The 12,674-nt window shown below is 35.7% G+C and overlaps 2 protein-coding genes across 2 annotated transcripts; both read right to left on the reverse strand.

Annotated features, from left to right (window-relative positions):
* Positions 1-1,085: 1,085 nt before the first annotated feature.
* On the reverse strand, positions 1,086-5,572 carry LOAG_08421 (hypothetical protein). Its single transcript, XM_020447696.1, has 11 exons — positions 5,326-5,572; positions 4,953-5,163; positions 4,360-4,443; positions 3,805-4,011; positions 3,357-3,524; positions 3,108-3,236; positions 2,797-2,912; positions 2,442-2,517; positions 1,939-2,073; positions 1,591-1,722; positions 1,086-1,343 (listed from the first exon to the last, which is right to left on the reverse strand). The coding sequence occupies exons 1-11, from the start codon at positions 5,337-5,339 to the stop codon at positions 1,281-1,283; spliced, it is 1,335 nt and encodes a 444-aa protein (XP_020302101.1). The 5' UTR covers positions 5,340-5,572; the 3' UTR covers positions 1,086-1,280.
* Positions 5,573-8,082: 2,510 nt separating this feature from the next.
* Positions 8,083-11,845, reverse strand: LOAG_08422 (hypothetical protein). The gene is made up of 9 exons (XM_020447697.1): positions 11,633-11,845; positions 11,389-11,476; positions 11,205-11,304; positions 10,716-10,904; positions 10,401-10,504; positions 9,845-10,130; positions 9,326-9,490; positions 8,980-9,098; positions 8,083-8,494 (listed from the first exon to the last, which is right to left on the reverse strand). Exons 2-9 carry the CDS (start codon positions 11,401-11,403, stop codon positions 8,303-8,305), a joined length of 1,170 nt encoding a protein of 389 aa, XP_020302102.1. The 5' UTR covers positions 11,404-11,476; positions 11,633-11,845; the 3' UTR covers positions 8,083-8,302.
* Positions 11,846-12,674: the final 829 nt, after the last annotated feature.

Consider the following 12,674-nt stretch of genomic DNA (forward strand, 5'->3'; position numbering starts at 1 on the left):
GTTATATTTTACATGAGCAGAAGACAAAGCCTGTGACAATGTTTTTGCAAAAAAATACGATGTCCAACTGAAGATAGTGGCACGTTGCTTAATCTTAAGTAATGTACACACATTCCATTCTATGAATGAAGGATAACTGTAAGCTCTATCACTATCCATCTTTCTCTCAATAACGGTTCTCTTGTTTCACACATGTTTTAGCTTTCTCATACTATAGCAGTGATTAGCTCTGTCTCGAGACTTACTACTTCACCATCCATGAGAAAAAGGATCGTAGGTATGGTCCTTTTTATGTCCTACCCCCTACTAAACATAACTGATCAACCTGTGCTGAAATTGAGGTCCGAATCGAGTGCGGGACGCTATGTACCACATTGCGTCCCAGCACAGCTAGTTATTCCGTTGAACACTGCAAACTTAGTGGTATAGTTGCACTGTCCAGCTAATTTAATAACTTTCCGAGTCGAGCCAACTTCTGTTTTAGTAGGCACAGGTTCGGATCCTCCGGCGAACATATAAGGATACCGGAATTGTGGGTTCTTGGACTTGAATTTAAACAAGAAGCGTTTTTCACACGACTCGAGAAGGGAATAGCTGCATTAGTGAGATATCTAAGAAAGGAATGCCGCTAAAGAGAAATGAACTCGCCCCATTGTTAGGTTGGGGTCAGGAACTTTGGGCATCTAGCAAGATATCAGATCGTCGGCGAATTCTGTTCCTATCTCTTGCACCTTTATCCAAGAACTTTTTCCTGTTGCCATAACGGGAATTCACAGATACAATACGTAGGATCCCATCTCTTCCGAACATCTTCCCTAACATTAGTGTCAAGATGAGCCCACCATGTAATACTCCCAAGGATGCATACATAAGTAGTCTAACTTTACTTGTTAGCAATCTAACTCAAAGAAGTACCGATCGTCTGGAAAAGGCATATTTATTTAATACACATATTAATACAAACATATTTATTTAATATTTAATACAAGCATATTTATTTAATACCAAACAGTGTGTTCAACATATCAATAACAATGCAAACTAGACTAGTATCTAAAGAAATTAAGCTAAAATTAGGTTAAAATGCGTGATCACTACTACTAAATACTTAGTAAAAAGGTGTTCCATCCACCTTGCTGGTTAAAAATGAATCAGTAGTCTTCGTTCTTTAGTTTGGAGCTTATAGTAAATGTTATTAAGTATTTCCAACATGTAATTATGAAAAGGATGTGATCTTTTCCCACACGTCACAGGATCACAGCTTACCTCTTAGAAGCATGCTAATCTTTTCGATTTCCACTCTTAGTGGTATGTAATTTACCAAGTATCATCTTAGCTTCAATCTGAAAGCAGTAATTACCTCTTTATCAGTCATAAGAAATGAAAAATGTTGAGGTGAATAATCAAAGAATAAAAAAGCAATCACTGATAAGTTGCGGTTGGAATAACGGCTCAAGAAAAACCTCCTCTTTAACACATAATATTCACTGTGATTAATATGATGCAAAAGATCAAACTGTGGAATGATGCTTGAAGTAGAACTGGATTAATAAAAAGGAGAGGACATCTGAATAGGACAGAAAACCGTACTCGTTTTCGCAATCTTTGTTCCTGTTCTCGAAGAAGAGCTTGTCGTAATTTTGTTTCCAGTTCAGATTGCAAGTCTTCTTCCAGATCCCTCGAACTTATTTTCATTCTAGAATCCTTCTTTCGCAATTTCGCCTAAATATCCTTCATCCTTTATCAGGAAATGTTTGTGGAAGAACAATGACAACAAGCAAAGTTCCCGGCAGTGTTGTAGATAATTTAACACAATTCAAAACCCCAACATTCTACACTTCTATGTTCCGCAGTTATTGATTCAACCCTCTCGAAATTGATCAAGGAAGAGATTCAAGATAGAGCAGTTCCTTGAAACCCAATAAACAGATAAACTACCTCAATTCTCCAAAAAAGTACCGAAAGCAGTCTCCTTGACTCTAACTTCCGCTGTGCAATTAGCAATTTTCTTTCTTCTTCCGCAATCATTTCATTTAACAGACGCTCCTTCTTCAGTCGCTTTTCTTGATTTCGCTGAACTCTCAATTCGAAATATTTTTTTTGTCATGATATGAAACGGTTAATGCAGCCCATATTCTGTTACATTTATAACAAAAAACTGAGTGTCCAGGACTTAAACTTCCACAGTCGATAAAAGACCTCATTTATTTTTCCGGTACTTGCTCTTGTCTACTGATTGGATTTAACTGTGGAAAATAATAAGTTCAATCGTACGGATATTTCCGGGATTTCATTACATACAGTTGAAAAAATTCAATATTCCACCTTTTAAATAGCTTTTGAAACTTCGAAATATGAAAATAAAACTATGAAACAAATAGTGAAAAGATAGCCACGAAATTGATAAAACTGCCGAACATTTCAAAACAAAAATCACTAACTTTTCGGCGGTGTTTCTCTTCACTCTGTGACCGACGATCGACGTATTCCTTTCCTGTATTCCCCTCTTCCTTTTCACTGCAAAAATGAGCATTGTTCAGTAACTACCACATACTTTCCGTGTAATTTTTGTTGAATTGAGAGGAACCAAGGGTTTAATTTCAGCTTTCACTAACAGAAATATAAGCAACGTTTCTTTCGAGACTTTCAAATTTGTTATTTGGAAGCGTCCTATAATGTCCCCTATACCTCCTCTTAGCATTACCTTCCTAGATGTTACTAGTCTCAAACAGTAACAGTTATAAAAGATTTAAAACTGTCATCTATATAGTAAAGATGAATAAGTCAGTTTCATACCATTTTTGACATTCTTCTGAAATTTTTTGTTTTTCCAATTCTTTCAACCGTTCCCTTTCGACACATCTTTTCTGTATATTTTTGTCTGACAAATGTTTATTTTTATCAAAATCAACCTGCAAAGTAAAACCTGCAAGCCGGGCTATTCATTTATAAGTTAGTGTTACTGACTACGGAAAGCGAGAATCCAATATAAATCAGTTTGCAACAGCATCTACCAGTCACGTGATGATTATGCAATACCTTCGCCTCCATCAGCTCTTGAAAACATGAGATATCACAGATTGTTTTGGTGAACGAAATCTGCTAACCTTGATGGCTGCTTCGAAAATCCTATCATCCGGCATCTTCTTCACTAACTTCTTGTTACGTAAGAAATCCATAGCTCTAACGAATGATATGTATTCTACAAATTGCACATATCCTTCAAATAATATCTCCTGAAAGGATTATTAAAATAGTTCTTAAATTGTAGAAACTTGAGATGGATGAGCTGGGAGTATTTTTAGAGTAAAGTAAATCTCATAACCATAAACTTCTATCTATAGAGAAGGGCTGACCTGTCCGAATGAAAAACCTGTGGTGCGTATACCAGATATTTGAGCAGACATTTTCCTTCTATAAGGATCGCAAACTGGGATATCAACACACCGAACTGTCCCGAAACGTTCGAAGACATTTTGAAGAACATGTTCACTGGGCATTGAATCATCAGTGGAGCCACACTCCTAAAAAAATGAAAGCCTTCCAGAACCAAGTAGAAAACATATTGTATTGCTTTATCAGAGATACTGAATAGAGTTTAATGCAGGACGATACAGTATGATACAGCAATTAATCACATTTCATATTACGATGCAACAGCACAGGAACTTCAAAAGATCGAAAGAGTGACATAGTGACAGATGAATTTTCATGAAATCCGTATGAATGAGCAGGCGAAACTCAGTCGAACGTACTACAGGAAGGGCACGAGAATGTAAAAATTATGGAGACATAGCAGCTGACCTTAAACCAATTCGACGGCATTTTCGCTAGGTAAATAGTATCCGGTCGTTCACCGGGTTCTAGCTCATTCATATTATTTGAATTTCGGAAGAACTCATCCCAATCATGCCGAGTGGGAAAATCCGACTTCGCTTCCGCTGCTCGGACTTTTAGCGGTTCAAAGAAACCCATTACTTTCAATGTATAACCATCCAAAGCTTTAATGACCTGAAAACTATATTTGGCATCAAACCTAGACGAACTTCAAGAAAAAAACGACTTCATCGCTGAACTGATCTTCTGTCACGTACTTCATGAGGATAGGTGACAGATCTGGTTAACAACTGAAAAAAAGTGTCTCGTGATATACGATGGACACAAATGAAAAACCCAAAAGTTTAAGAAAATTAATTGAATTAGTGTATACTTTTAATGAAGTAAAAGACTAATGTTGAGACGGATGGTTAAAAAAGAACCTCTATATTGAACGTTAAATGACCTTGGACAGAACGATATTAGTAACACATTTGAAAACGGATAATTCACAGCAGTTCAAATGAATATTTAATTTATAACCTTAGCAAGAATCTTGCGGCTAGGAAGCTCTGCCTCAAATCGAACCAACTCGATGGTGCTTGTTATAACGCGAATCGACGAAAGCTACAAAATAAAAAATATACGTTTTTGTGGTGCTAGTACAAAAGTTAACCTCTCACATCAAAGCGGAGGTAAAGAGTAGGAAGATGATCAAGGAGAACAGTTAGACTGATATCGAAAGTTATAACCAAATATATTCCTGACAGGTGACCTAAACTAACGACAAACTGAAGAAACGAATACGTTAAAAATTAAGTTATCTATTATTTTGGTAAATGAAAAACAAAGGCATGATGGTGCTAACGTTCGATAAGTAACTGGCATCCTCAGCTTCTTTCAAATCATTGTTCATGATCATTACTGGTGTAAAATAGGATTACTATTCGGGAAGTACTTGAATTTTAACACACGGAGTTGTAGTATGTTACACCACATACAAACGGCTTAACCCCCGTATAACTTTATATCTGACAATACGAGCCTCCTTCTTCATAAAGTTAAGAAATGGTATTTAGTCAACATTCACTATTCATTACGATATTTCTAAACTAAAATGAAGGGAAAATTAATACCTCAATAGGACTGACGGCCTTTTTGATTTTCTCCATCAAATCCCAATTGGAAATCGATTGTCCGGGTTGTTTCAATGGAGGCAGACATACAGTAACTGTCATTCTGGCCGAAGGTTTCACATAAAGACCCACTGAAATACACAGTGGTTCCAATTCATCAGCCATTGAGGTTGGTGCATTCTTCTCATGAATCCAGTCTTCAGGATAATTTCTGAATGAGGAAAACGAATCGAAACGAAATGAAAAGTCATAGCAGTACGTTAAGCAGCAATGATATCATAGAGATAGTCTCGATGAGTTTAAAAATCGGATACAACATTGTAACTTGGAACATAAGAACATAAGTGATGTTGTCAAAGCGCGAATGCAACACCTGTAATCTGACATGTCGAAGAGGTGCCAATTTCTCTACCAAGAGATACCATCAATATATTGCCATACATGAAATACAACAATGATAACCTGGAATAGCTGTATATAAGCCAGTGAACTTACCCTTTTTCTGTTTTGATATGCCTGTCCACCTAATCAGTTAATTGGTGGCTTTTGGATATAGGCAGTGAACAAGTGGTGTTTAGTGAAGAATGATGCATTCTTCTGCATTCCTGTGACCTGGAATTAAATCTTGACTTTTGTTCTGTTTTTGACTAATTTGACATACATACGTTAGCTGGAAAGATTAATCTGTTTCCATAATTAAGAAATTTTATTATACGACAAAAGGGGGCGATGACTGCATTTAACACGACCTGTGGATGAGACTGCTGGACTTGAAGTGCGCGCTAGTCCCGGCAGTTATTTTATATCGCACCACAATTCTTACAGCACTACATATGCACTTTGCACTTAGTGAAAAAGTATATATTTCATAAATATCCACAAGACTACAAAATTCATACTGTAAACTAGGAAATGTGGATGTCTCGAAGAGTCAACATCTAGAATTGACGAGCCTTTGACTCCAGTCTTTCCACACTACCATCAATCAATGACAGAAATGAAGCCAATGAAAATAAATTTGCTTTTTGATAGTCGGTTGCCTCAACTTTCCAGTGACAAGGAATTTTTTTCAAGCGTAAACTGGCAAATCTAATTTTTCTTTTATTTACATCAGAAATCGCCACTGTACCTTATTACGATTTCTACAACGACGACTCATTCTCATCTAATAATAGATTACAACAAATATGGCTGGATATTTCGAGAATGAATAATTAACTGCCTTTCATCCGGAAGTCTGGGGAAAAAGAAAAGCCAGTTCCAAATAATAAATGAGTGCTGGAACAGATGTCCAACATCTGCAGACTAAGCTCGGAAACACACTGTCGAAGTACAGTTCTTTAAAGCTATTGTGGCTACTGTTACTATTCTTCTCAACTATTCCAAAATCCTACTGACATCTTGTCTAATTATGAATTCTCAAACCTGACCCTGCTACCTGAATTTTTCAAAAACTTCCAACAAATAAAGACTCTCAGCCGAATAAGCAAATGGATTAGTTGAACCAGTGACTTGTATCCGGAGTACAAGAATATCGCTACGACACCAATCTCTGCTCGGAGAATCCCAAAAACCACAGTCTCATCAATTTTAAATTTACCATTTCAAGTCCAATAATATTACTCATTCTCAACAGCTAACATGACTGAATTTGAACTCACTCTATCTCTTTGTCTCCTTTAATCTCCTGATTATATGAAAGGCTTATCCCTCAGCCAAAGGAGGAAAATTAGGGTATGCAACTTTCGAAGCAGAAAAAGTCCCTATTGAACATAGAAGTCACTGAGATGCTTCTAAAACTAAACCAACTTCGCTCTGAAAATGTTTCATGGCCATGAAAACCCAGTTGAGTGATTCATATTTCACTGAGTTTGACGCCTATTTTTCCATGTCAAATAACATGAATATGAAAGGAATGATAATTTAATGATAGAAAAGAAAGTCAGACTTTTTTGTTCGAAAAGAATACAATCAGAAAAAGATATACCCAAAAGCCTCAGAACAAATATGCATGATAAATTATTGCAAATATAAAGGTGAATTTTTCAAATTACTGCAGTACAGTGTAAAGTGAAATGAGCGAATACGTACCATTATGAAATGTGTTCATCTGTAAACAATACTCACAGAGGCGTACACACATATAGAGACGCCTACACATACACATTTTAGGACATTGATAACTGGTGACAAAAATGTGGTTGAAAAAGGGTGTTGTGATTACATAAATTGCCTGCTAACGTCACTTTGAAGTGCTGCCAAATTTTTTCGAAGCACAAAAGTTAGAATTTCTAAAATCTTTAGAAGTACAGTGCAAATGAAACTCAAAATTGCGGAAGTTTGGCATCTTTGATTTCATATCATGAATTATCCATGAAGTAAATCATTTTCAAGTAAAAACCATTTTATAAATCATTTCAACTGGAAAAAGTCATTTGGTTAGGCAGAGGCAAAAGACCGAATGTAAAGGCTAAATGATATCATAGATCCTGGATTAACAAAAACAATATTAGGATCATTATTACTGTTATATAGCTGTCTCGACCAACCAAATCAATGACATTTACATTTACATGGCAGAATTTGGTTTATCTATCTTGAACATTCAAATCCTATAACATTTGCAACCTAAATCAATGTGCAACAATTAATTGAGGAAATTAATGCTTACATAACTGAAAGATAGGTAAAGAAAGAAACGGGCAGAAGTGCACTCTGAGAATGACGAGGCAGAACAAGAAAAAAATGAAGTACTTTTGGGAAAAACGCGAAACATGGACTATGTTGATCACAGAAAAACAAATCGAAGGACAAAAAAAAAGTGGATATATGAATGGAAAATGAAATCTGATAGTCTTACGAAACGCAACATCAAAATGTGTAATTCCGTTCAAGCTGTTTTTCAGGAAACAATGCATCCCATGTTTCAAACAATACATTCCAGATCAACGGCATGAAACATGGAACCTACTGTCAACCTTTAAGTTTATTGTTCGGAAATTTAAAAATGTGTACAACGTGATCTTTTCGCTATGCAGATATATAATCATGAAACCGTTGCTTACTTCAAAAAAAAAAAATTGGAGAAATTACAGAAATAACTGTTGATTCATTTCCTTTTTATGAATGCGTAGCACACTTTTCATACAATAATTACCTCAAACAGTTGAAAATGAATTTGGCTCCAAGCAATATTACAAATGAAAACTCTTTAACCAGCTATTCAGTACAACGATTTCAAAAGTAAGTGACTAAATATTTTCGTGATTAAAATAAAATCCAAATTAAACATTTCGAAATGAGCAAATGACCGAACATATTTCGAGCTGAAGTATGTAATAATTTTTGGCCTAAGATTCCAAAATAAAAAGGTCAGGAACGCGAACAAGCGATGTTTTGCCGCTACCATTGCTAAATTGAGCTCTTCCTCGCCCTCCTCGAGCTAAATTTGACTGTCCACCTCGTCCACTACCAGGAGGGCGTCGTCTGGCTGGCATTCCATTCCTACTACCAATACCAGATAAAATCGAAGCATCAATACCCTGAACATAGAATCAGCCATTTCCAACTCTTTATTAAACTAGAGCTATAAAACCGGATAACATAAAGTAGTCCATAACAAGTTTGTTATTCTTGATATATTGAAATAATAATCATATGGTTAAAACAACTACTAATGTCTATAGTGAAAATACCAGAAAAGAAAAAAGAAAAAAAAATCATCATTCCATGCAGAACGATTACTGCAATTCGGAACTAAACGCTTAGTACTACAAAAAAAAGGAAACTTCGTGCAAGTAAGCTTAGTGCTGGGATTCAAACTACTTTCCACAGTTTGTCCACTAATCCAATTGTAGTAAATCAGAACCGTTTGTCATCAGTCAATCAAGCATCATAAGCGACGCATTAAATTTTAGAACGCTAGTTCTACCATGTTTCGACGTTATTTAGCAACGGATAATAATGACAACTACCCAAGTAATAACAAAAATTAAAATATCACTGCCTTTGTTTGAGCAAAATGCACCTGTGCTTTGAGTGATTCCTGCAGTTTTTTATTGAGATCCGCGAGTTGTTCGGCAGTCAAAGCGTCAGATTTCATCAGAATCCCTCCATTTGAAATTTCCGCTACATTTTTACGGTCCTCTGAAAATTCCGCCAGTTTATTATTTTCATAATTACTAGCATTGCAAGACTATAAGTCAAGAATTAAAGATAGGAGAATTTCCACTTTATTTGTTTTACTTTGTTTAATGATTGCCTGTATAGTTGTCGCATTCTTCAATAAAATATAGTACAACAACCTTACTAAAGTAACTAATCAACTTTTTTTTCTCAATTTTCACTTCTCTATACTGAATTTTAAAAAGCACCATTTCCAACTGGACTAATTTGTCCGAGGCCTGAATCTTCACCGAGTGAGCTTACAATGGACGAATGACTTGTCGAATGTTTCATTACATACGCTGATACAGCATTTCCTGCTTGACGCGCTACTAAATTTGTTTCACTTCTGATTGTATTATTCACAGCAACCACTGGAAAAATTTATTAAAGATATCGTGGATACAATAAATAGCTTATTGTCATTCGCCCGCCAGAGATCGAATTATGAACAAATTTGGATCATGTCACTACACAAATTATATGATGAGATTGTAACCAGGTACAGGTAACATACTGTTATTATTGTTACAAAACATTCGAAAGAATCTGTGTAAATGTTATCATCAGCTAATGGCTTGATGGGTCCATTTTCAAGAGAAAATTTGACACTACATATAACACTAAATATAAAATTCTTATTTCTTGTGTAAAATGCTCCTTCATTTTTCCTGACATTCTAATCTTAACAAATTGACGAGAAGTGTGCAAATCAAGTTCTGTAATACCTTCGCCGAAATTTTTAACAAGCTTGATGAGTTGATCACTATCGCAATGGAAACGACTTGCAAGAGCGATTTCTTCTTCCTTTTGTTTTTCCGCATTAAATCTTGCAATTTCGCCACGCAGTTCTGCCTGTTCACGATCACTCATTGCGCTCATTCGTTTGGCACGATCGTACAGTTCACAAGATTGCAGACGACGTTCATTGAAAAACCGTGTCCCTTCATCATGTGTTCGTTGTAATTCCGCCAACAAATGATTTTCACGTTCAGCCAAAATTTGGCGTATACACTAAACTAGATAGTGTTTGGTTTCCAATTACGTTCGCATAAACAATCAAAGGTATGGCTAATACTTGAATGTACCATACCCTGTTTTCTGACCCGAAGTCATGTATGTTCTTTTTGGAAAGTATTCTGAATGAAATATATTTTACTTGGACGAGAAACTCTTCGGCCAATCAGATTCACTCTGTTTTTCTGGTACTCCATAGTTGAAAATCAAAACACTCAGAGTAAAATATATTTCAAAATACACTCATTATTTTCGATATTTACTCACCTTAAATGAATTTCTCACATTCTCTTCCGCTATAGAAATTTGGTTTTCAAAAACGGTTTCTATTTTTTCAATTTCACTATCATGGTCCTGTAGTCCTGTCGCACCTAAAATAATTTTATTAAGAAAAAATGAAGTAGCCTAAGCCAAAATGTTAGTAAACAAGATGAGAGGCTTTAAGAATAGAATTGTAAACCTGTTGCGCACAAAAAACTTTTATAATCCGGAACTTTTCGTTACCAATCAGAATGTAACCTTAGATACCGTGCATAAAAAAACGTTGAAAAGTTTTAAAGGAAATTTTTATAGGAAAAAAACCTGCAACATCTCCATCGATGCGATCATTCTCAAGATTCTGGATTTCGATCGATGTTGCTGATTTGAAAGGAACACAACTAGCGGAAGGCATTTTAGCACCACCAGCATTGGCCACTAGTTTTTGCGACTCAGACGTTGATAATGGCACAACCTCAGATCGATTGCGTGAATTCGCTACTTCCATAATTCCTGTTATAGACATTCATTCACGTTTAACAAACTGAAACTATACAAAATGTTTTGGGAATCTCCTTTCCATTCCAATGAAAATTTATAAGATTAACAGGAATGTCGGTGTTCGACCTGAAGAATATTTTACAACAGAAGATATCACCTCATGTTAAGCCTACTATATCACAGTTTGAGGAAATAACTGACTGATCTGGAGCTAAAATCGGAGCATCCTTTATCCTCTTTTAAAAAAAATCAAACATCGAAACTAATTACTGCAAATATTGCTCTCTTTTACGTTGGCAACTGCCGCCTTACCGTTGGTGATAGGCGATGAGACCACTCCACTCAGAGTTCTAGGAGTAGAATGTGGTGCACAGGTGCATGAAAGTGTAGATACAGTTGCTGCAGCACCCGTCTGAAAATTATATGTGAACCTTTGGCGAACAGTTTTACCATCTCTCTTATCATTTCATAAAACATTTTTTAAAAAAACACTGACTTGGTCCTTGGTCATCTTCTTCTTTTTTTGATTCTTTTATTAGAGGTGCCAGATCTTTTCCACGAACCTAAAGCGCTCTGTGCACCATCTGTAACAGAGTAACTTGGAACCTTAGTAATAAATTGATGAAACTGGTAAATTTTGTTAGGAAACACAGACTTTCAACTGACAAAAATATAACATGCGAAATTCAAATCTAAATCTAAGAAGTAGGTTCCCCAAAAATAAATCTGATTCGACCAACCATCACAAAAGGCTTGTATAGTTTTGTTAACATCGAAATCGAAATTATGAAGTGCAAGAATGATGTCGTTCTTCGATGCCGTATGTACCACCTCACGCACTTTTGCTACTGCTTCTTCGATTACTTTCTTTTCATTTCGATACTGCTGCATAGACATCTTTTTGTAATAAGTTTTATGAAATAAATGAAGTGTATACGCCACCAACTCTGAAATGGTTGCAGAAAATATTACATTACACCAATTCTGTTACAAATCCATCTTATACGTACATGCTCACAGCACTCATAAATAACAACAACTGTTCATTTAGTGTCCACTATCTTTCATAAAAAATAACAAGGTCCCAAATGATAGTCTTTTCCCTGTAATCCAATAATCCAATACATGATGACCATTTTGCCAAATTCCAGTGCACTATCATGTATGTTCTAGATAACGGGAATATGCTTACAATGAAAGATAAAACTGACACATTACGTTGGAATCCAGTAACTGAGAGATTACTAATGGTGTTTCGATTTGACGATGTCTTTATTCTATAAATACAGACACAACACTTTAATTGCTCTGCATTCCTCACAATTTTCTGATAAAACTCAGAGCGACAACTCAGCTCCTCCTTTCCTTTCCACCGCCAATACATACATTTTTCAAAATAGCGAAATATTGTCATTTCTTACGATTCCCAGATTGATCTGATATCGGTTCTGACTGCCATATTTTTTTGGTACAAGGAAAACGCGTCGGACAAACTTAAGAACAGCTCAGACTACAGGAAACAAAGAATAAACTCAGACTACAAAAAAAAATAATAGAGGAGAAATAAATAGGAGGAAGCGACAATAAGCAGTAATGCAAGTAGTGTTAAAGTGTAAGACAGCATCTCTTCGACTCTTCGATACATTCTCATTACACACTATTTCACACCATGAATATGTTCGAAGGAAATGGGAATGTCCTGTGTATATATATATATATATATATATATATATATATATATGTGTGTGTGTGTGTGTGTGTGTGTATATATATATATGTGTT

The sequence above is a fragment of the Loa loa genome (genome assembly GCF_000183805.2).
Source record: "Loa loa unplaced genomic scaffold supercont3.94, whole genome shotgun sequence".
Classification (NCBI taxonomy): domain Eukaryota; kingdom Metazoa; phylum Nematoda; class Chromadorea; order Rhabditida; family Onchocercidae; genus Loa; species Loa loa.